This window comes from Bactrocera neohumeralis, chromosome 2, assembly GCF_024586455.1.
Source record: "Bactrocera neohumeralis isolate Rockhampton chromosome 2, APGP_CSIRO_Bneo_wtdbg2-racon-allhic-juicebox.fasta_v2, whole genome shotgun sequence".
In the NCBI taxonomy this organism is placed as follows: domain Eukaryota; kingdom Metazoa; phylum Arthropoda; class Insecta; order Diptera; family Tephritidae; genus Bactrocera; species Bactrocera neohumeralis.
The window spans coordinates 43,083,273-43,101,161 of NC_065919.1; the positions used below are offsets into that span (position 1 = coordinate 43,083,273).

A 17,889-nucleotide genomic window follows, 5' to 3' on the forward strand; every position below is an offset into this window, starting at 1 on the left:
AAATGCGCCAAGTCGTTTCATACATCAGTCCGAGTTGTTGCGAACGGCACCGAGTTGAAAGCTGTTCGTTTCGAAATTTGTCATAGCTGATTGTCCAAGACATTAGTGCAATTTAAGCAAAGATTATATAGATCGGATCACTATATCTTAAAGCTGTAATACAAGTGAATGTAGTGAACAATCGAAATCAAATATTTGTATGGGAAGCTTTTTCAGTTGTGGAAATTATTACAAAATTTTGCTCAGGTTATTGCTTAAGGCAGCGCTAAAAACTCAGAAGAAATTGTTCAGATTGAACCAATCTATCGCGTATGGATGACATACATACCATAAAAATCAAGTTACTTAAGGAAACTTTTATGTGAAGGGTATTATAGCTTTGGTGCAACCGTAGTTAACGTATTGTCTTGTTAAGGAAATAAAATTAAATAGATAAATAACAAAAAATATAAATGAAACAGATAGCGCACTATGCGACGTTGGGTACAATAACATGATGTGCCTGCAAGTAAACAGTTTTTGTTGGAAAGGTAATTGCTGTCGGTTTAGTTGCCCGGCTGGTTGACTGTTGTGCGACATTTATCAACAAATGTACCTAGAGAGACACATACATACACATAAACAGTATCTACCCAGAGTATTTGTGAATGTGTGCGCGACAGTTTACTACTTCGGGCCGCTTCGAATACTTGCCAACCGGGCAATCGCGTAGTCATTTGCTCAGTTTCTTTTGCTCGATTGTCGCGTGTGTAGCTTTGACATGTGAATATATGAAAAGTGCAACGGAAAAAATATTACTTGTTTGTACTGAGTAAAAAACTGTTGCGGTAAAAGAGGAAATTAATTAAATAACAGTATTAATAAGCGTGTAATTAAATTTAATTGCTATCAGCGGTAGCTTCCAACATTGTAATAAGAAGAACAAATACGTCAAACAAAAAGTGAGTAGTTTCGCTTATAATTTATTTAATTTCGTCAATTTTCAAGTCTTTCCAAAAATATTTTTTATGAAAATTTTTACTTTTATGTGATTGAAAAATTTCTCGCCAAAGCTATACTGAAAAAAATCTGACCTGGCATATTACAACTTTATCTATTTACTTATTTCATAATCATAAAGCCGCCTACATTTTCTTGGCACGCGCAAATAAAAAAAAAATCCACAGGGCGATGAAGAAAAAGTCACAGACAAGGCTTGCCCAGTGATGACAGCATCAATATGTGCTCGCCTGGGCGTGTTGCCATGACAGCAAAAGCTCATGCGACAGCGTCAAATATTGACCAGTGCTCTTGAGATGAACCCCGAAAAAGTGTAATGACAGAAAAAAAGAAAAGTCAAAAAGGCCTAGCATTTCCACAGGCAACGGTGTAAAAAAGAGAGCAAAATTTTTCGTTTAATATGAATATAGTGTAGGGCGACCCGAGTGCGTTCTGTGCGTGTGTGCACGCGTGATTGTCGGCGCGTTATCTGTCAACTGTCGTTGCTGTGCTGTGCTGTTGTGCACGCACTGCTACCCCCAAGTGCGTCCCTGGGGAGTGTCAATACAAATCATACTTAAATTTTTTGCGTCACTCATACGTCCTGTATAATCGGCATTTTTTCTTCATCAACAAACTATTTTTCTTCGGCCTTTTGTTGTCATTTTGTGTATTTTATTTCGCTTTCGTTGACTTTGTCAACTTCACAATTGTTGCCGTCTGCAGCCGTGCGCATATCCCTGCATATCCTGTTTTATTGTTTGCCTGTTTGCCAGCTTCCCTTTGTGGCCACCGCTCGTTCCTCGTCGCTTATGTAATCTTCTTCTTCGTTGCGCTGCTGATTTGTGCTTAACTTGCAATTTATGGTAAATCGATGGTGTCGCCAAAAACGTGACCTATTTGCTTTATTTCTCGACAAACGAGCACATTGACGCACATGGCTGACTTTATGAGGACTCGCACATCCATCGACATCTGCATTAGGGCCGGTCCGCTGTTTCGTAAACGAGCCTTGCTGTCGTCAGCATCATTATGATTGTCAGTGCCGCACTATGTTGACGACGTGTGAAATTGTTGTCCGTTGTCTCTTCGCGTCTCCTGGCGCTTTGTCCGTCGGTTTGCTTTCGTAATAATTTACTTTACTGCATAGCGGTATATTTATTGTCCTTATTTGCTTTTTATCAGTTTTATTGCATTGTCAGTATCTCGGTTCTTTTATCTCTTTCTATGGTGTGTTTACCGTTCTTCTTCGGTTCGTTAACTCTGTCGCCTCATTTATATTGAGTTCTTTCATATTTTGTGTTCGGTTGTAATGTTCGTCAATATTGGCATGACCTTGGGAGTAGTTCAAGTAGTTTGCAGTGCCTTCATGCCATTTAGGAATAAGTAGTTTTATGTATTGGCAGATTAACTTGTTGAACCGCTCAAAAAGTATTTCATTATAGGATAATACCGCAATACTTTCGACTTTGTTCTAATTTAACTTGTTCCCAAACTCTTTCTAACGTATATCTTAGCAAAATCATACCTTTTAATCACCAAAAATTGTCGTTTTTTACGCCGAATAATGTGTATACTGACAATTATGGAAATATTGTTCATAACTTCCTATCTCTGTGATTTTCCAAAAACTATACAAAACCACTTCGCTGCTCGCTAGCTTTGCGATCTCTTCTCTTGTCCAAAAATTACATGTTAAAGCAACAGGAAAGATATCGAATTGAATTCATACAGGATAGTTTTCACGATTACAAAGTCTATCTAGGTATATTCGACAGTAAGTAGATTATTATATTTTGAGGATTTCAATGCTATAGACTCGGATTCCAACATAACTGCATTGCATACGTCCATACTGGCTTAAGAATTGACTTGTAGAGTCGAACTTTATTTTCAAGACTAAGTTGTTATCGTGGGCATAAAAGCCAGTACATTTTTTTGTTTCATATTTCATCTTCTTTTAATTTCTGTTTTGTATACGTCTTCCAAGTGAGTCTTATGCCTAAATAACAACCCAAAGTATTTGACAGTTTCTCTTTCAGGTATTATAGAGTCAGTTAATGATAAGGAGGGTAATTTTTCGGCTCTTAATGAACGAACTTCTGTGTATTTACTTCTATCTTCCAATACTTCAGCCATTTTTTGACAATACTAAGTTGTTCTTTTAAATAATTTGAGGTGTCATTATGGTATAAATGCCATCATATGTTGCCATTTATAAATCATTGATGATTGGCAGATTAGCTGTATATATTGTATATAACATGGAACTCTCGATGAGCCTGCCTATTGTCTATATACGTATGTCTATTACATACTACTAAATATTTTTAAAGAGAATGTTACCAGTTTTAGAGGACAGAAATATATTACCCCAACACCATATTGAGTTTAGAAGGGGCCATGGAACACCTGAGCAATGCCATCGATTTGTTTAAATTATCACGAGTACTTTCGTATGTAGGCAATGCTGTACAGGAGTCTTTTTAGATGTTAACCAAGCATTCGGTAAAAAATTGCATCCAAGGTTACTTTATAAAATAAAAAAGTGGCTCCCAGCGCCTTACTATCTACTTAAGAAGTAATTTTTAAGTGACAGTAAATTCTTTGACCAAGAAAAAGGTGCATTTTCTGAGTTGTAATCAGTGGAAAAATATGAATGTGATTTGATTTTTTATTTTAAGGTCGATTTTTTGAACAACCTATAATCAAAATCACTTTCAACTGAACCTTTTTGCAACGAATTATGTGATAATTCTATAACATACCATACTATTTCTTATATTATGACTATCAATAAAAGCTTCTATTTTCATATTTTCTAACAATTAATATAACTTTTTGCAGCCATTTGCTGATTTCGTACTATAGCTGTCGTACATAGTTTTCATTACGGGTTATCAAGAGACCCCTGTGCATTTTTTTATGGCATAGAACTCTTGCAAAAATGAAATAGAAAAGTATTCCTTCCACAACAATTTACAAGGTTTCGTTCCTAAACAAAACATGTGAGTGTGTTTAGAATGTAATTTGCATGCTAAAGCGGGCACGCTTTATACCCAACACCAGAAAGCTGTTAGGCAATTGAACAGTTAAGCAAAAGCGTCACTATTTTTCTAGTGGCAAATAACATGAAATCGATAATTGTATATGATATGTAGCATATGCATATGTAAAATTGATTTAATTTGTGTCGGGCACACAAGCCAAGAAGGCAATTGCCATTGGGAGTAGCCTGCTTTCAGGCGCGCGGACACGCAATGCCATATGCACGATTGCATATAGGGCATATACATATGTATATTGACATAATTTTTTATTATTTATCTTGATTACAAATAAGTCATACTCGTTGCGATATATATACATATATACAGATAAGAGAAAATAATTTACATTTTATTGATTGAGTCATTTTTGTATGCGCTTGTGTACAACACATTTACAGCAAATTGCTTTAAGTTGCAGCATTTAATCGAATTTTACTTATTGATTGTACAGGCTATTTGATTAGAATTGCGCATAAATTATTTATACTGCAAGTATTCCAATTGTCTGTGGTTAAAGCGAACAAGTGTCCATGCAAGGCAAGTTTGGTTGCAACATGTTGAGTTCGAACACCATAGCGGTATTCTACGGTATAGTTTTATCTTTTATCTTCAGTAGAACACAACAATTATATTGAAATTTCCGTTTTAATTATTTGAGAGTATAATCGATAATCCATCTCTATTTGTAATAATTACTAGCCTAGATTGTCAGGCTACTGCGTGAATGGTTTGACCTCCGTTTGTGTCGACGCTTGCAAGTATCATATAGGCAAGTAGGCCACAAACAGAAGTGCCCACTACATTCACATACCAAATTATGTATATATGTACATACATCTGTGCTTGGTATACTCTCATATAAGTTGAAGTCGACCACAACACGTGAAGGCTCTCTATTAGGCTGTTGATTCTAAGTGCAGTAATTGCAAGGTTGCCTAGAATAGTGCTTGTAATTAAATAAAATGTTAGAGTGCTAATATGTAAGTAGTTAATATTGAAAATTGAACTACTTCCTCTGATTTAATACAAATTACATATCTCAACTTAAGGTTAAATTTATAGGTAATTAGTTTTCTCGGTTGGATTATTGGCTTCTGCTGTTGGATGAAAAAGAACATCGACATAAACACTCCCGCACATAAAAAAACGATTTTTTGTAAGGCTTGTGTTGTATCTTTTGTTCAAAATAAATCAAATTAAATCCTATTGGAGATAATAATTTCTTAAGTTCGTTTAAATAAAAGGTTGAATTAGCTTTTTAAGCCCTTTAACTCATGTTATCCTTTTTAATACTGAGGTATTAGTGAAAATTACCAAGTTTTCTATGACATAAGTGAAATGTGGAAAATGAAGAAAACAAGTTGACAAAATGCGCTTAAATTATTGCATTTAATACTTTTAAATGTTTTTCTTATCATTTAATTTGACTTTAAAATTTACATTGGTCTTAAGAGTAAGTGTGGCCGCTTTTTGCCTTTACAACACTTTATAGTCTAGTGGGCAAGCTTTGGTACGATTTTTTAATAAAGTCTAAGGAAATTTCATTTACTCGATAATGTTCTTCAATTTTTGAATGCTTCTTGTTTGCGCCGCCGATTTTTATGCTTTATATTTGCCCACATGTCCTCAATGGTGTTGAAATCAGAGAATTTGTAACAACAACAGTGCGAGTAGTGAGAATGGGGCTGCCAGCGGATGACGAGGCAGAGAAAGCATGCGATAATCACAAATAGTATTTTCCGTTATCAGATAATTTGCTTTGAATACTGCAGATCTCTGACTTCAGTTCGTTAAGCTTCACGAACAAAATATTTTGGTTATCATATGCATAGTGATTGGATTAATGAGAGCGCCTTCGAGTTTTCACTTCTTAGTGAAGTAACTTGAACAACGAGAGATTTTAGCAACAAATTTTCCTTAATAAAATAATGACCAACTTTCAGTTAATTTCGTTTACAAATTTACAGTAGAAATACTGAGAGGCTGAACATTGCGCATTTTGCTTCGAAGCAGGCTGCGAACGAATTAAATTTATCCGAACTCAGCACGAACCTTGCAATAAAATGCCGTTTTTAGATTTATGTAAATAAATCTACTCCAGCTTGTGATAAATTGACAGACGGCAAATGAAAAAATTCTTTGCATTTGAGGCAACGAGAAATCATATACCGTGTATTGAAAGAATGTCAGGTAATATTCTGCACCAAATTTCGTTATAACTTATAAAATAGTACCTTCGCCTCCTAAGAAGCCTATTCGAACCATTTTGACTGTCAAAGTTAATGCTTCTGACACAATTATTTATTGAGTAATCACAATTTGTAGTTTTCAACATACATACTGCAATGTAAGTTTATCGCATATTTAGATTTTTAATTTAACCAAACATAATAGAGAACTCGCATTTGTACAAAGTGACATTAACCTACTTTACTCAACATGTAATTACTTATACTGAGTTATTTCACACTAAAACATAAAATTAATAAAGCTTTCAATTCATGTTTTAATTTTTCGAGGTCTAGTCTAGTACGTGTGTGCCTTGCATCGATCAATTACAATACTTTGTTAGTGACTTTGCACAACTAAGCAATTTTGTCTTCAATTAATTGCGCCCACGTGCAGTTTCTATAAAAGCTTCCAACTTTGGCTTTCGTTCAAAAAAATTCTTAAGAATAGTTATACACTCTGTGATAATTCTGGAAAATATGTAGTCGGTATTTAGCTATACTTGTAGTTTCATGTGCACCTAAAGCAACAATAGTTGTAAATTTCTTACTTTCACCTTGTAATACACGAATATTTGCTAGTTAATATGGCGAATGACCTTGAGGTGAATATTTGTACAAATTTCAAATGTTTATGATAACTTTTACCATATGTTATATATTTAGAGTATGAATATTGTACTACTGTTGACAAAAAAACCATTCGTCGATGATATCAGTGATATCTGTACCAAATGTCACATCAAAATAATCATTAGTTCTTCTTATACGCTTGTCTTTCTGAAGTACATAAAGTACATTCCGTGATTTTTACGATAAGTGAAATTATTCAACAAAGGAACGTTGGGAAATACCTTCGGTGATAATTTTTTTCACGATCAAGTGTTTTTGATTGGTACAGGCGGTCACCAATATTAACTGATGAGCAACGCCTTAAAAAAAAATAAAGAAATTGGTGCTTGGCATCGTTGGAATATCGGAAAACCATTTTGAGTCAATTGAAGACATTAAACAAGAATAGCAACTCGCATTGAAGGCTATTCCGGAAATTAACTTTAACAATTGTTTCGAGAATTGGAAAAAATGTTGGCCCAACCGTATTGAGGTGAAGCGGGATTACTTTGAGGGGAACATAGATTTTGAAGAATATATTAAGAATTTTAAAATTATGAACAAAGTCTTACTATCTTTTCTTCATAGTAAGAAATTCCCGAAAGAAACAATTTTTTTTAAGTGGAATTTGCAATAATTTCAGCTGTGATGTTTTGTTCCTACATCTTTCCTCAGAACAATTTCAGTCAGGGTTAAAGTTCTTAATAGAGACCTTTAAGTCACTGTAAATAATGAAAATAAACCTATATCGACGTTATTGTCTAACAAATTACGATCAGATCATCTCATATAATCATAAATCTGAGATATATTTTACATTTGGATTTCATCCGGGTTTCTCACCAACTTTAGGACAGTTATTTTCAATATCGGCGATAGAAGCATGGCATATACATAGTTAAAGCCTGTTGAATATTCCTATTAATTGTTCACATAGATGTAACTTAAAAGTTCGCTTTAATTTAAATCAAAAGGTATCTCTTTTACCAGTTAACGTTTGGTTCAATGATTACAACCATTTTCACACTTTTCAATCCCATATTTGCTGTATTATTTATACTTTGCCTTGTTAGATGTAAGTCTCAGTGATTACCCTTCTATTATCAATCAATTTCATTCAAGAAAACATTAACGTGCTATCTAAGAACAGAAAAAGAACTTCCCTTACACCGAAGATATACGATCCTTCGGAAATAAAGCAGCTTCCTTACAAAAACATGTCTTTGATTGGTCTGTTATGTCAGCAATATGTTGTAGTGATCCGACCGGAACACTTTGTTCAGGCATTATGGCATTTCATTGGTATTAATCTAAGAATTTTAGTGAAAATATTCTGTACAATGAAAAATCTTTTAAATACAGAGACTTAATTTTGATCGTTTAGTTTGCGATATCGGTGGTACCGACAAATTACCAGATTCTTAGGGAGGCAATTTGGGTAAGTACATAAGTAGAGCAGCTGCCTGACGCCGCACCCTAGGTGTCCCATTGTGAAACCTTCAAAATAATTGTTTCCTTTCTAAATCGCCCCGGGCTTCAAATAGAGTTCCTGTGTTCAAAAAGTGGTATCTTTGTAATCTGAAAACCTTATCAAGAAACCATCCTTCGATAGTTGCGATTATTTTCCTTGCATTCGCATGGAATATGTTTCAAAGTCTCCTCTTCTTCTACCTCCTGACAGCTTTGACAATGGTCGTTATAAGCTACTCAAAGTCAGCTGGCATGTTTACTGATTCGATAGTGACATTTTGCCTTTCCTTTTAAATGTTTAATCGGTCCATACCCCATCCGCGCATCGTTTGTCTGCTTGTTGATCAAGACAGTGATTGACTTTGCAGAGACTCAGCTATATTTATCATATGTCATGCTTGTCGATTAAATATTTACATTTAGCAAGCAACAATATAAATTCTCTCTTTTATGGAGTCTAATTGTTAGGTCTTCCCTACTCTGGCCAGTTAAATTGTTTCATAGTTAACATAAGATGTTAGATCCACTAAGGTTTCAAGGCATTCCTCTACCATGTTTGGCAAGGATTTAAGAGACTTTTGTGATTTCAAAGCCACTTGATTATCTGTTTATACATTTACATACATATATAGTAGTACATTCCTTGTTGTGAGCAAACTTTTTTCAGAATAATAAGGCTTTATTTAATTGTCATGATCTCCGCTTGAAAGACACCTGCTGTCTGGTATCTAATTGTTCCAGACCTACCACCTTATTATTCATTGTTAAAATTCAGCGAAGTGATAAAACACGCCTCTTTGAGGTGCACCTCTTTGGAAAGATCTGCAGGGAGGGAAGAATATGTTCAGAATTTGAGAGCGATATCTCAAAACTGATGGATATATTTGACTGGTTCACCGACTGATGGGTATATTTGACTGGTTGACCGACTTTTCTATCTAGTTGTTAAAAATTTGGTGGAATACATAATAATTTAATACCTTCAGAGTACTAACTTTCTCGGTTAACTTGATTCCTTTATATTGCTAATATTTTCGCCCATAACATCGCATTTTTGAAATCCGCTCCGTTCTATGTCTTCCTACACAAATATTGTATTCAACCATAGTAACATAATTTGATAGAAATTAACTTTGTAGCATGCCTTTTATATATACATATATACGAGTACCAAAGGATGTAATCGATTGGGCAATTGTTCACTAGGATTTTTCCAAATTCTCTTATTTTTTTATATTAAGAATTATTCTCTGCATTTTAATATACATAATTTATAATATATCTGAGTATAGTACGTTGCAGAAAATATTAGAGTGAATATATAATATTTTTATATGGCTCCTATTTACAATTATATATATTCGTAGCCTTAACAATTTCGCACTAAATCACAATTTCTAATTTAGTATATTTGTACTTATTTCTACAACATAAAGGCGCTCACTTTTTCCTTCAGTGCGAAAGACAGAAAAAATAAATTGTCGAAACAAAAAAATATTGTTGACTTTTCAAAATTGAAGCCGATTAAAAATTTTATTTGTGAAAAAGAGAAAAGCTTTGCATTACACAAACAAACGTACAAAAGCAACTACTAATACAAATAATTCAAGTGAGGCGAGCAATAGAAGCAACAAATGTAAGAGAAGCAGGGAATAAAACTAGAAAGTAGCGACCAAAAGGCGCATTGTGACAAATTGAATGATAATAACCAAATCTGCAGTAAAATTATGTGTTAGCAATAGCAACAATAACAATGCAATAATATTAATAAAAAACGAATATTGACGACATAGAATACCACATAAAATAGATGCTGTGGGTAAATGAATCTAACGTAAGCTTCTCTATCGCATTATTTCCAGATGAGTGGCCGTGACGACTTCTTTTCCAAAGAGGCTTCACTCATCAACCGCTCCAAGCGGGAGCTGGCGGACGGACGTGAAAAGGATCCAATCTACAAATTGCGTTTGCAATGCTTCAGTCGTGGCGCAACCGGTATACTCGGATTAGCCAGGTAATTGGGGGGGAGTTTGCGATGTAAAGAAATATTGTAAGCAACAATATGTGTGCACTTTTGGTTTTTTTTTTTTGGCTTTGTGGAAGAGCATCATAAACGATGGACACGAAAGATGTACTCATGGGTGTAGATGTGGAACTGCGCATTTCCACACAGATCTGCAACTAGAAGCCTCAAAGCAGATCATTGAAAGCATACAAAAAATGAAAAAATAAAGCATATCAAATGCAGTTGTCCTGAAATTCCTATGGTGGTGTGGTGGAGTATGGTGGACGAGCGGTGCTGGCACAAGCTGCCCGCTATGCGGATGATGGCCGCAATGAAACTGCAATTCAATGCAAATACAATGCAATAAAATGAAATATTCAACGTTTCGTTGAACGATACCAGGAGATTTTAATCCGACAGATGACACAGCCGCTCAGCAGCCATACAAGCGAACGGTGAGAGCGCACAACTGCCAACTGTCTGCCGTCTGGTCGATACCCTCGTCCCTTACCCAACCTCTTAAGTGGTCCAACTGCTCAACTGTCCAACTGTCGGACTGTTCAACCATCTGTCCAATCATTCATCAGTCGTCATCATGCCATATAAACTATGCAAGAGCACTGCTATTCCTGCAACATGTAACTTAATGCATGTTGCTATGCCACAGAGTACTGTTGACTAGCTGACAGCTGGTTAGTAGTTTTTTCTATGTTGTTGTTGCCATGGTTGTATTGGGCAGAGTATTTGGTTGTGATTTTGTTGGTTTTACTTTGAAAAAACTTTTCGTTTCACTTTTTTGTTGTCAAAAACCACCTATCGGTAGGTTCTACATGGGGTTTTGACATTGCAGAGCATTAAAATAATGAAATTACGTAGAAAATGTACAAAAAATGCAGGAAAGTGGTATGCAGATGGTGGCTCTTAAAAGGAATAATCCTAATGAATGCCGTTCGTGAGTGTAGACTGGATGCGTTTCTTTTTTGGCCAATGCCGCAGCAAAAGCTTGCAGGAATCCATGTAAAGCAAATGCAATTAGTGAACAAATAGAATAGCACACACGTTTATAAGTTTGCCTTTATCTTAAATTGGTTGATGTGCTGAGGTTAAAGTTAGTTTCTAAGCAATATTTTTCCTTAAACTTAGCTTAATTACTATTCTCTCAATGTTAAGAGAAAAGTTCCTCCGATATGAATTGAACATTTGATTTTAAAAGAGCATCGCCATTGGAGTTATCTCTCCAAACAACGACTCTATGTAATCATAGGAAACAGTGGTTAGGAGTTTGGGAAAATCATAACACTTCAAAAATGACTTACGCTATGATGAATTGAGCCACCGTCACGAAACAGATAAGTTTGTTTTCCCTATGATTAATGAGGATAGTATGTAAGTAATTCTCTCTAATAGCTCCGTAAATAAATCTACATAAATACATTTTTTTAATACTTTCCCTTTGTTTATGTAAATGTATGGATAAATTTGTTTTTTTTTTTTTTTGGAAGCGGATTATCCAATAACATAAGTTACCTTTAGTTTAATCAAACTTCGGAAAGTTTTCCCTCACATTCCGTGGAAAAGTAAGACCAATCGACGGTTTTTCTGAGCACATCTTACTGGAAAAAAGATAGGCTTCAAATTAATAAGTTCCTCTGCGTTATTTTTGTTCTGCTTCATTGAATCGAGAAACGAAATTTCGTGGTCAACAATTCCTATAAAAAATCGTATATGTGCATTCCTCTATCACTTTGAGGACAACAAAGAAATAACATATTCAATAACATTAAGAATATATCGATCGAATGATTAATGTTTGGGTATTTTTTTAGAACCTTCCGGAATATGGATGACGATGGCAGCAAAGCGTTGAATTTCGAAGAATTCAGTAAGGGAATCAAAGAAACTGGTTTAGAATGCACGGACAGTGAAATAAAGGATATGTTTGACAAGTGAGTAAAGCACTTTTAGCAAATGTTGTAAAGCTTGATAGTTCGCACTAGAAATCGAAAAGCAAAGCATTAATTTCAGGCTATACCACACCAATATGCACAGAATTCTAATACACATACCATATACGTTCATATAGATCGCTATAAGGAGAGGAGTAGGTAACGTTTTGCAAAAAAACGTGTTCTTAAAAATTATTATTTTTTCTTTGATACATCAAACAACAAAACCAACTAAGCTATTTGACTGTAAATATTTGTGGTTACATCCCGGAATAAGCCTTTCACATTAAGTTTTTAACATATAAGAGATTTAGTTTTAAGATTCACCTTAAGCCCTTTACCTTTTTGATTTCTTTTATTTTTTTTATATACATATGATACTGTTGAGTGAGCCTTAATTTGTAAGCATAATACATTATCGGAAACAAACAATGGAAAAGCATTATTAGCAGTAGTAGCTTTGGATATCAATTTAACACAGCCATAACCACATTTCTAAATTCCATTTCATTCAATCGTGAAATAAAAAATGCAACGTTTATATAATTTTACACATAACTGTATTTTTGTTGCGTTGATTTTTTGTTGTTAATGTCCGCGACAAACATTTTTGTGTGCCACAAAATGGTCTTCTGTTTGCCAGTTTCCATAAAAATATAAAATTATGTTGTACTGTATAATACTTGTAATACAAAAAGTAATGTCAATTTATTTATGAAATGCAAATTCTGAATTTATTCTCCAAAATCAATTCCATCACCTGCCGATAAATCGCACTTTTTCCAACGCCCCTTTCAGTGCTCAAAACAATTTAAATTGTTTTGCTCCGATAAGGCTTTCATGTCCTTCTTCTATTCATTTTTTATCTCCTCAATCGCGTCAAATCGGCATCCCGCCCTTTGACCTTTTGAGTTTATTGAATACCCAGAAATCGCACAGGGCCAAATCAGGCGAATTCAATGGTTGCGAAATGATAAAAGTGAAGTTTTTGCCAAAAATGTCGGAAGAAACCAATGCAGTATGACACGGTGCAATACCGTAATGAAGGAACGAAGAGTTGTTTGCTTATATTTCTTGCCGTTATACGAATAACTTAACGAAGCATATACTTTGCTGACAGTTTGACCTGGTGGAATTCGTACTGCAACACGCCATAGTTTTTACCGCCTCACCTTACTTTTGATCGCAGATAATGCCAGGCGATAAATTTGAATTTTCTAAAAATCTTTTAAATTACGTTATGAACACAACATAATTTCATTCACAGCGATAGCTTAACCTAAATCGTGGCAAAAGAGCACCAGGAAATTGTAATTAAAATGATAAATGAATGATATTTCATGTGTGGAGTCAGTGCGAATGTTAAAAAAAAGTATACGGTACAAAGGCGGTCGGGGGATCTTTGAACCCTTGACTCGTTCTGAACCGTCTTCGACAGCTTCAACTGATGAAAATGCTAAAAAGCGAAGGATATTTATTGTGCTTGAAAATCGTCACGTTAGTGTTTGAGAGATGACCAGAGAGAGCTCAACATCTCTCGCGATTTCGTTCACACGTTCTTGCTCCACTCGTCGCGATAAAGCTGATTTTTTTTTCAAAAAGAGTAAGAATGTGTCCAAATTTAAAACCAAAAACGCAATGAATACATCCTTATTCACCAAATTTGTCTCCGTGCTATTTTTTCTTTTTCTCCAATTAGCCAGTCAAAAAAGACAGTGGAACATCGAGTAAGAGTCGTTTGAATATTTTTCTGACTTTGGAATGACACCTCTGTATATGATCCTTGCCTTAATGTGTAAATATATTTAGCCTTTGCAATGCATTCTTCAGTTCGATAATGATTCGAAACACTCTTTTGTGGTGGCAAAATCGTTTTTGATGCTGGAACAATTGTTCATAATGGATTAACCACCTCAATCACAAAATGTGAATATCAAATTGAAAATCATAATAAAAATTTAATGAAAGAGTAAATCATGAAAACTATTCAAGCTTTTTATAATGTTTGAGACACTAAAGAGTGTCAAGATATTTATTATATTCCAAAACATTACCGACTTTTTAGTGTGAAATCTTGTACTACATGTCGAGCAGTAATTGAAACTTTACTCCACAGAATATTATTGTAGACCATGCTTTGCCCATTATAAATTAGTAATTCTAAACATCTGTGTTCACTCAACAGAGTATACTTGTATAAGGTTTTTATTTTACGATTTCCAAATATATTGTTCATACTGACACATTATTCATTTAACCGTCGCTCAAACTGACGGATCAAAATCAAGAAAAAGATCTTGATAAAATATGAAGTCGCTTTATTTCGATTTGAAGTTCATTTAAATATTTGCTAGAGAGAACTAGCAAAACGTTTTCCTTTTGAAACCATTGACAGATTTTTCAGATCTAGATATAGATAGTATATAGTTTCCACAAAAATTGCATTTATGAAGGGTATTGCAGCTTCGGTGCAGTCGAAGTTAACTCTATTTTGAAACATAAAAACCTCACCACTTTAACATGTAATTTTGTAAAATTTTTCATCTGTCATCGTCACTGTACCTCTTTAGATATATGTATATGAATGTGTTATGCAATTTTAGACAGCTAGTTTTATTTCTCCGTTCTTCTGGTATAAATTGATGATGGACTTTAGAAATTACATTCCACTATGTTTCAAAATGTATTTAGCTTAGCATTTATGTAGTACTTAATAATAAGTAGGTATACTCGTATAGATATATAAGTATGTGTATATCACGTTTAGAGAATAGCAAAAGTAGTTAGGTTCTAACGTTGCACATACGATGTAAAAACAAAAGCCAAGTTGTTAGTAACTACATTTATCTCAATATATGTGTATGTGTGCTTAATATAGAGTTGCAGTAGTTTGGTAGATTAGCTGTATCCTAAAATAAAGTGTAACTTATCGAACATACGTGGTATTTCCACCGAACCTCGGTATTTGTTAGTAGGAAATATATGACATTCAATTACAGCTTCCTTCTTTCTCTTTGTATGAATCTTAAAGAGGCATACTGAATAAGACTGGAATTATGTGCTTTTTAATACTTCCAACATACGATTACTAAATTATGGAAATCAGCAGAAGAAACTTTCACTATTTCTGGGCAAATTTTATATGATTAGCTGTTATTTATGTGAAAAGCTGTTGAATGGTGCAAATTCTAGCGTTATTTTATGGCAGAAAACTATTTTCCAAGCTGATGTTTTTTTCTGTTCTAAGACCACTTGAGTTACAACTTTTGCTCTAGAAAACTAAAGGAAGTTATCAAGCTCTTTCTTGTTCAATTTAAACCGTTACTAAATCATATGTTTTTGCCCATTTATATAACTTGAGATTTTTTAGCATTTTGCATTAAGCCATTGAATTCACATCTTTGGAAATGTGAGACTCTAATATAAAATTGTCTGCTCTAGAGAAATGATCTTTACATATGTATATATGTATATGTGATAAGTGATTTTTATTATTTATAAATTATATGTTGCTCATACGACATGGTATACTGTATGAATACACTACATACATATGATAGATAACTGCAGAATTAAATGCATATTACTATTAAAGGGAAATTTTTTAAGAAAAAAATCAACCACATATGTTTTGTAGTGAAAAGTTTTGATCAAAAATATCATCTTTCGAAATTGCGTAATTATTTACTTTGGAGACAAAATATTTAGGTCAGGTATAAATTGAAAATAAAGAGCTTACTTTGGTTGGACCTTTTTTGTGCAAAAATTGAAACATTAGAACGAATTTGCAAAATAACATTAATTTGGGAAATAACGGACACCCTAATATAGATGTGCATACTTATGTATGATATGTATGTCTGCATGTGCCGCTCACATGTAGAAGCTATGAAGAGAAAATTCACCAACCACTTGCCACATTTTAATTGCTAAAATATTATTTTTTAATTTCGTAAACGAGTCTCTTTCATTTTATTACAAATTTGCAGATTTGATGAAGATAACAACGGCTCGATTAATATGACGGAGTTTTTGCTGAAATTGCGGGTAAGCATAAAATAAAAATGAAATAAATCACGTTTTAAATTTTGTGTGGATATACATATGTAAATATATATTAAATATTACATACATTTTCCCGATTTTACTCACATCTCACCTCAACGTGCACAGCCACCAATGCCGCAGTCACGCTTGGATATCATCGACAAGGCATTTAAAAAGATCGATCGCACCGGTGACGGTCAAATCACCATTGAAGATTTGAAGAACGTCTACTCCGTGAAGGACCATCCCAAATATTTGAGCGGTGAAATGACCGAGAACGAGATCCTCACACAATTCCTCAACAACTTCGAGGGCGGACGTGGCAACTGTGATGGCAAAGTGTCGAAGGAGGAATTTGTCAATTATTATGCAACAATTAGCGCTTCAATTGATAATGATGCCTACTTCGATTTGGTGATGCGACGCGCTTATAAACTGTAAATGTAATCCAACCTAAGAGTAACAAAAAAGCGCTGCCATAATCATAAATGCATGGCTTGTTGCAAGCACAACAAAAACGTCAACGTAACAACTGACAGCAGCTGGCATTTTTAAAGCTTATAACAACAACAACAATTTACTAAATAATAAAAACAAATTCATAAATGGAAACACTGACCAGGTGTTGAGTCCTGACTGTGTGTGCGTGCAATCTTTTAATACCAATAACAAAATTTTAGCTAGGAAACCGCTATAATGCCACAAAAAATCTTTATTTACATTTAATATGAATGCATCATTGTATTTCCTATTGTATTTATCTTTTGTTATGAATTGTTACAACGTATTAACGTACAATTTTCCAGGCACAAATGCATTTTCTGGTAATTTATATTAAAATAAAAAATTATATATTGAAAATAATGTAAAAAACTTCCAATAGTGTTTTGGTATTAATTCGATAACTGTGAAAATATATGTTTTTTTTCTAGTGTACTCGGCCAAACCCCTACAGCATTTAGTATTATTAAGGTTTCTTTTAGAGAAATAAAACTATTTTTTGAAATAAAATAAAGAAAGTAACTGAAGGGCTAAAATTTAACGTTATTAAAAAAAACTAAGCACTAAAATATGACATCAAATTGAAGATTGGCTCAAATAATCGTAGTATCGTGTGTACCTGTGGGAAAAAAAAAATTTGAAAAGCTGGTCTGGACCTGCCCACTAATAAGTTTAATGTAATCCCCTAAACCACTAAAGCTACAACTACCAAATTCGCCCAGCACAAGTGTTATATGAGCTCCTACCGTCAGTGTGAAAATGGATGAAATCGGATATAACCCTGCTCATTTCCCAAATAACGGTACTGCTAAAAACTACTAAATAGCGCGATAAATAAATAACTAAATACTCCAGAGAAATTAAATTTTACCCCCGAGATGGTATGAGGTCAATGTGTGAGATTTCTAATTGAAATTCAGAGATAATCCTTTCATGAAGGTAGTATAACTGTGGATCAAATTAGGTCAATGCTTCCCATAGCCCCAATGCATCTAATATAAAGATTTTCGAAATTCTGGGTAGCTAAATACCTCGTACATCAGGCAATCTGT

At 34.1% G+C, this 17,889-nt stretch overlaps 1 protein-coding gene across 3 annotated transcripts; it reads left to right on the top strand.

The window, feature by feature from the left end:
• Positions 1 to 694: 694 nt before the first annotated feature.
• On the top strand, positions 695 to 16,934 carry LOC126751302 (calcyphosin-like protein). 3 transcript variants are annotated; one of them, XM_050461461.1, is made up of 5 exons: positions 695 to 941; positions 10,201 to 10,352; positions 12,170 to 12,289; positions 16,279 to 16,336; positions 16,463 to 16,934. In XM_050461461.1, the coding sequence occupies exons 2-5, from the start codon at positions 10,201 to 10,203 to the stop codon at positions 16,775 to 16,777; spliced, it is 645 nt and encodes a 214-aa protein (XP_050317418.1). In that variant the 5' UTR covers positions 695 to 941; the 3' UTR covers positions 16,778 to 16,934. The 3 variants fall into 3 exon arrangements, with proteins under 3 accessions (XP_050317418.1, XP_050317419.1, XP_050317420.1); XM_050461462.1 differs by lacking the exon at positions 695 to 941 and adding an exon at positions 4,902 to 5,008; XM_050461463.1 differs by lacking the exon at positions 695 to 941 and adding an exon at positions 9,864 to 9,974.
• The last annotated feature ends 955 nt before the right edge of the window (positions 16,935 to 17,889 follow it).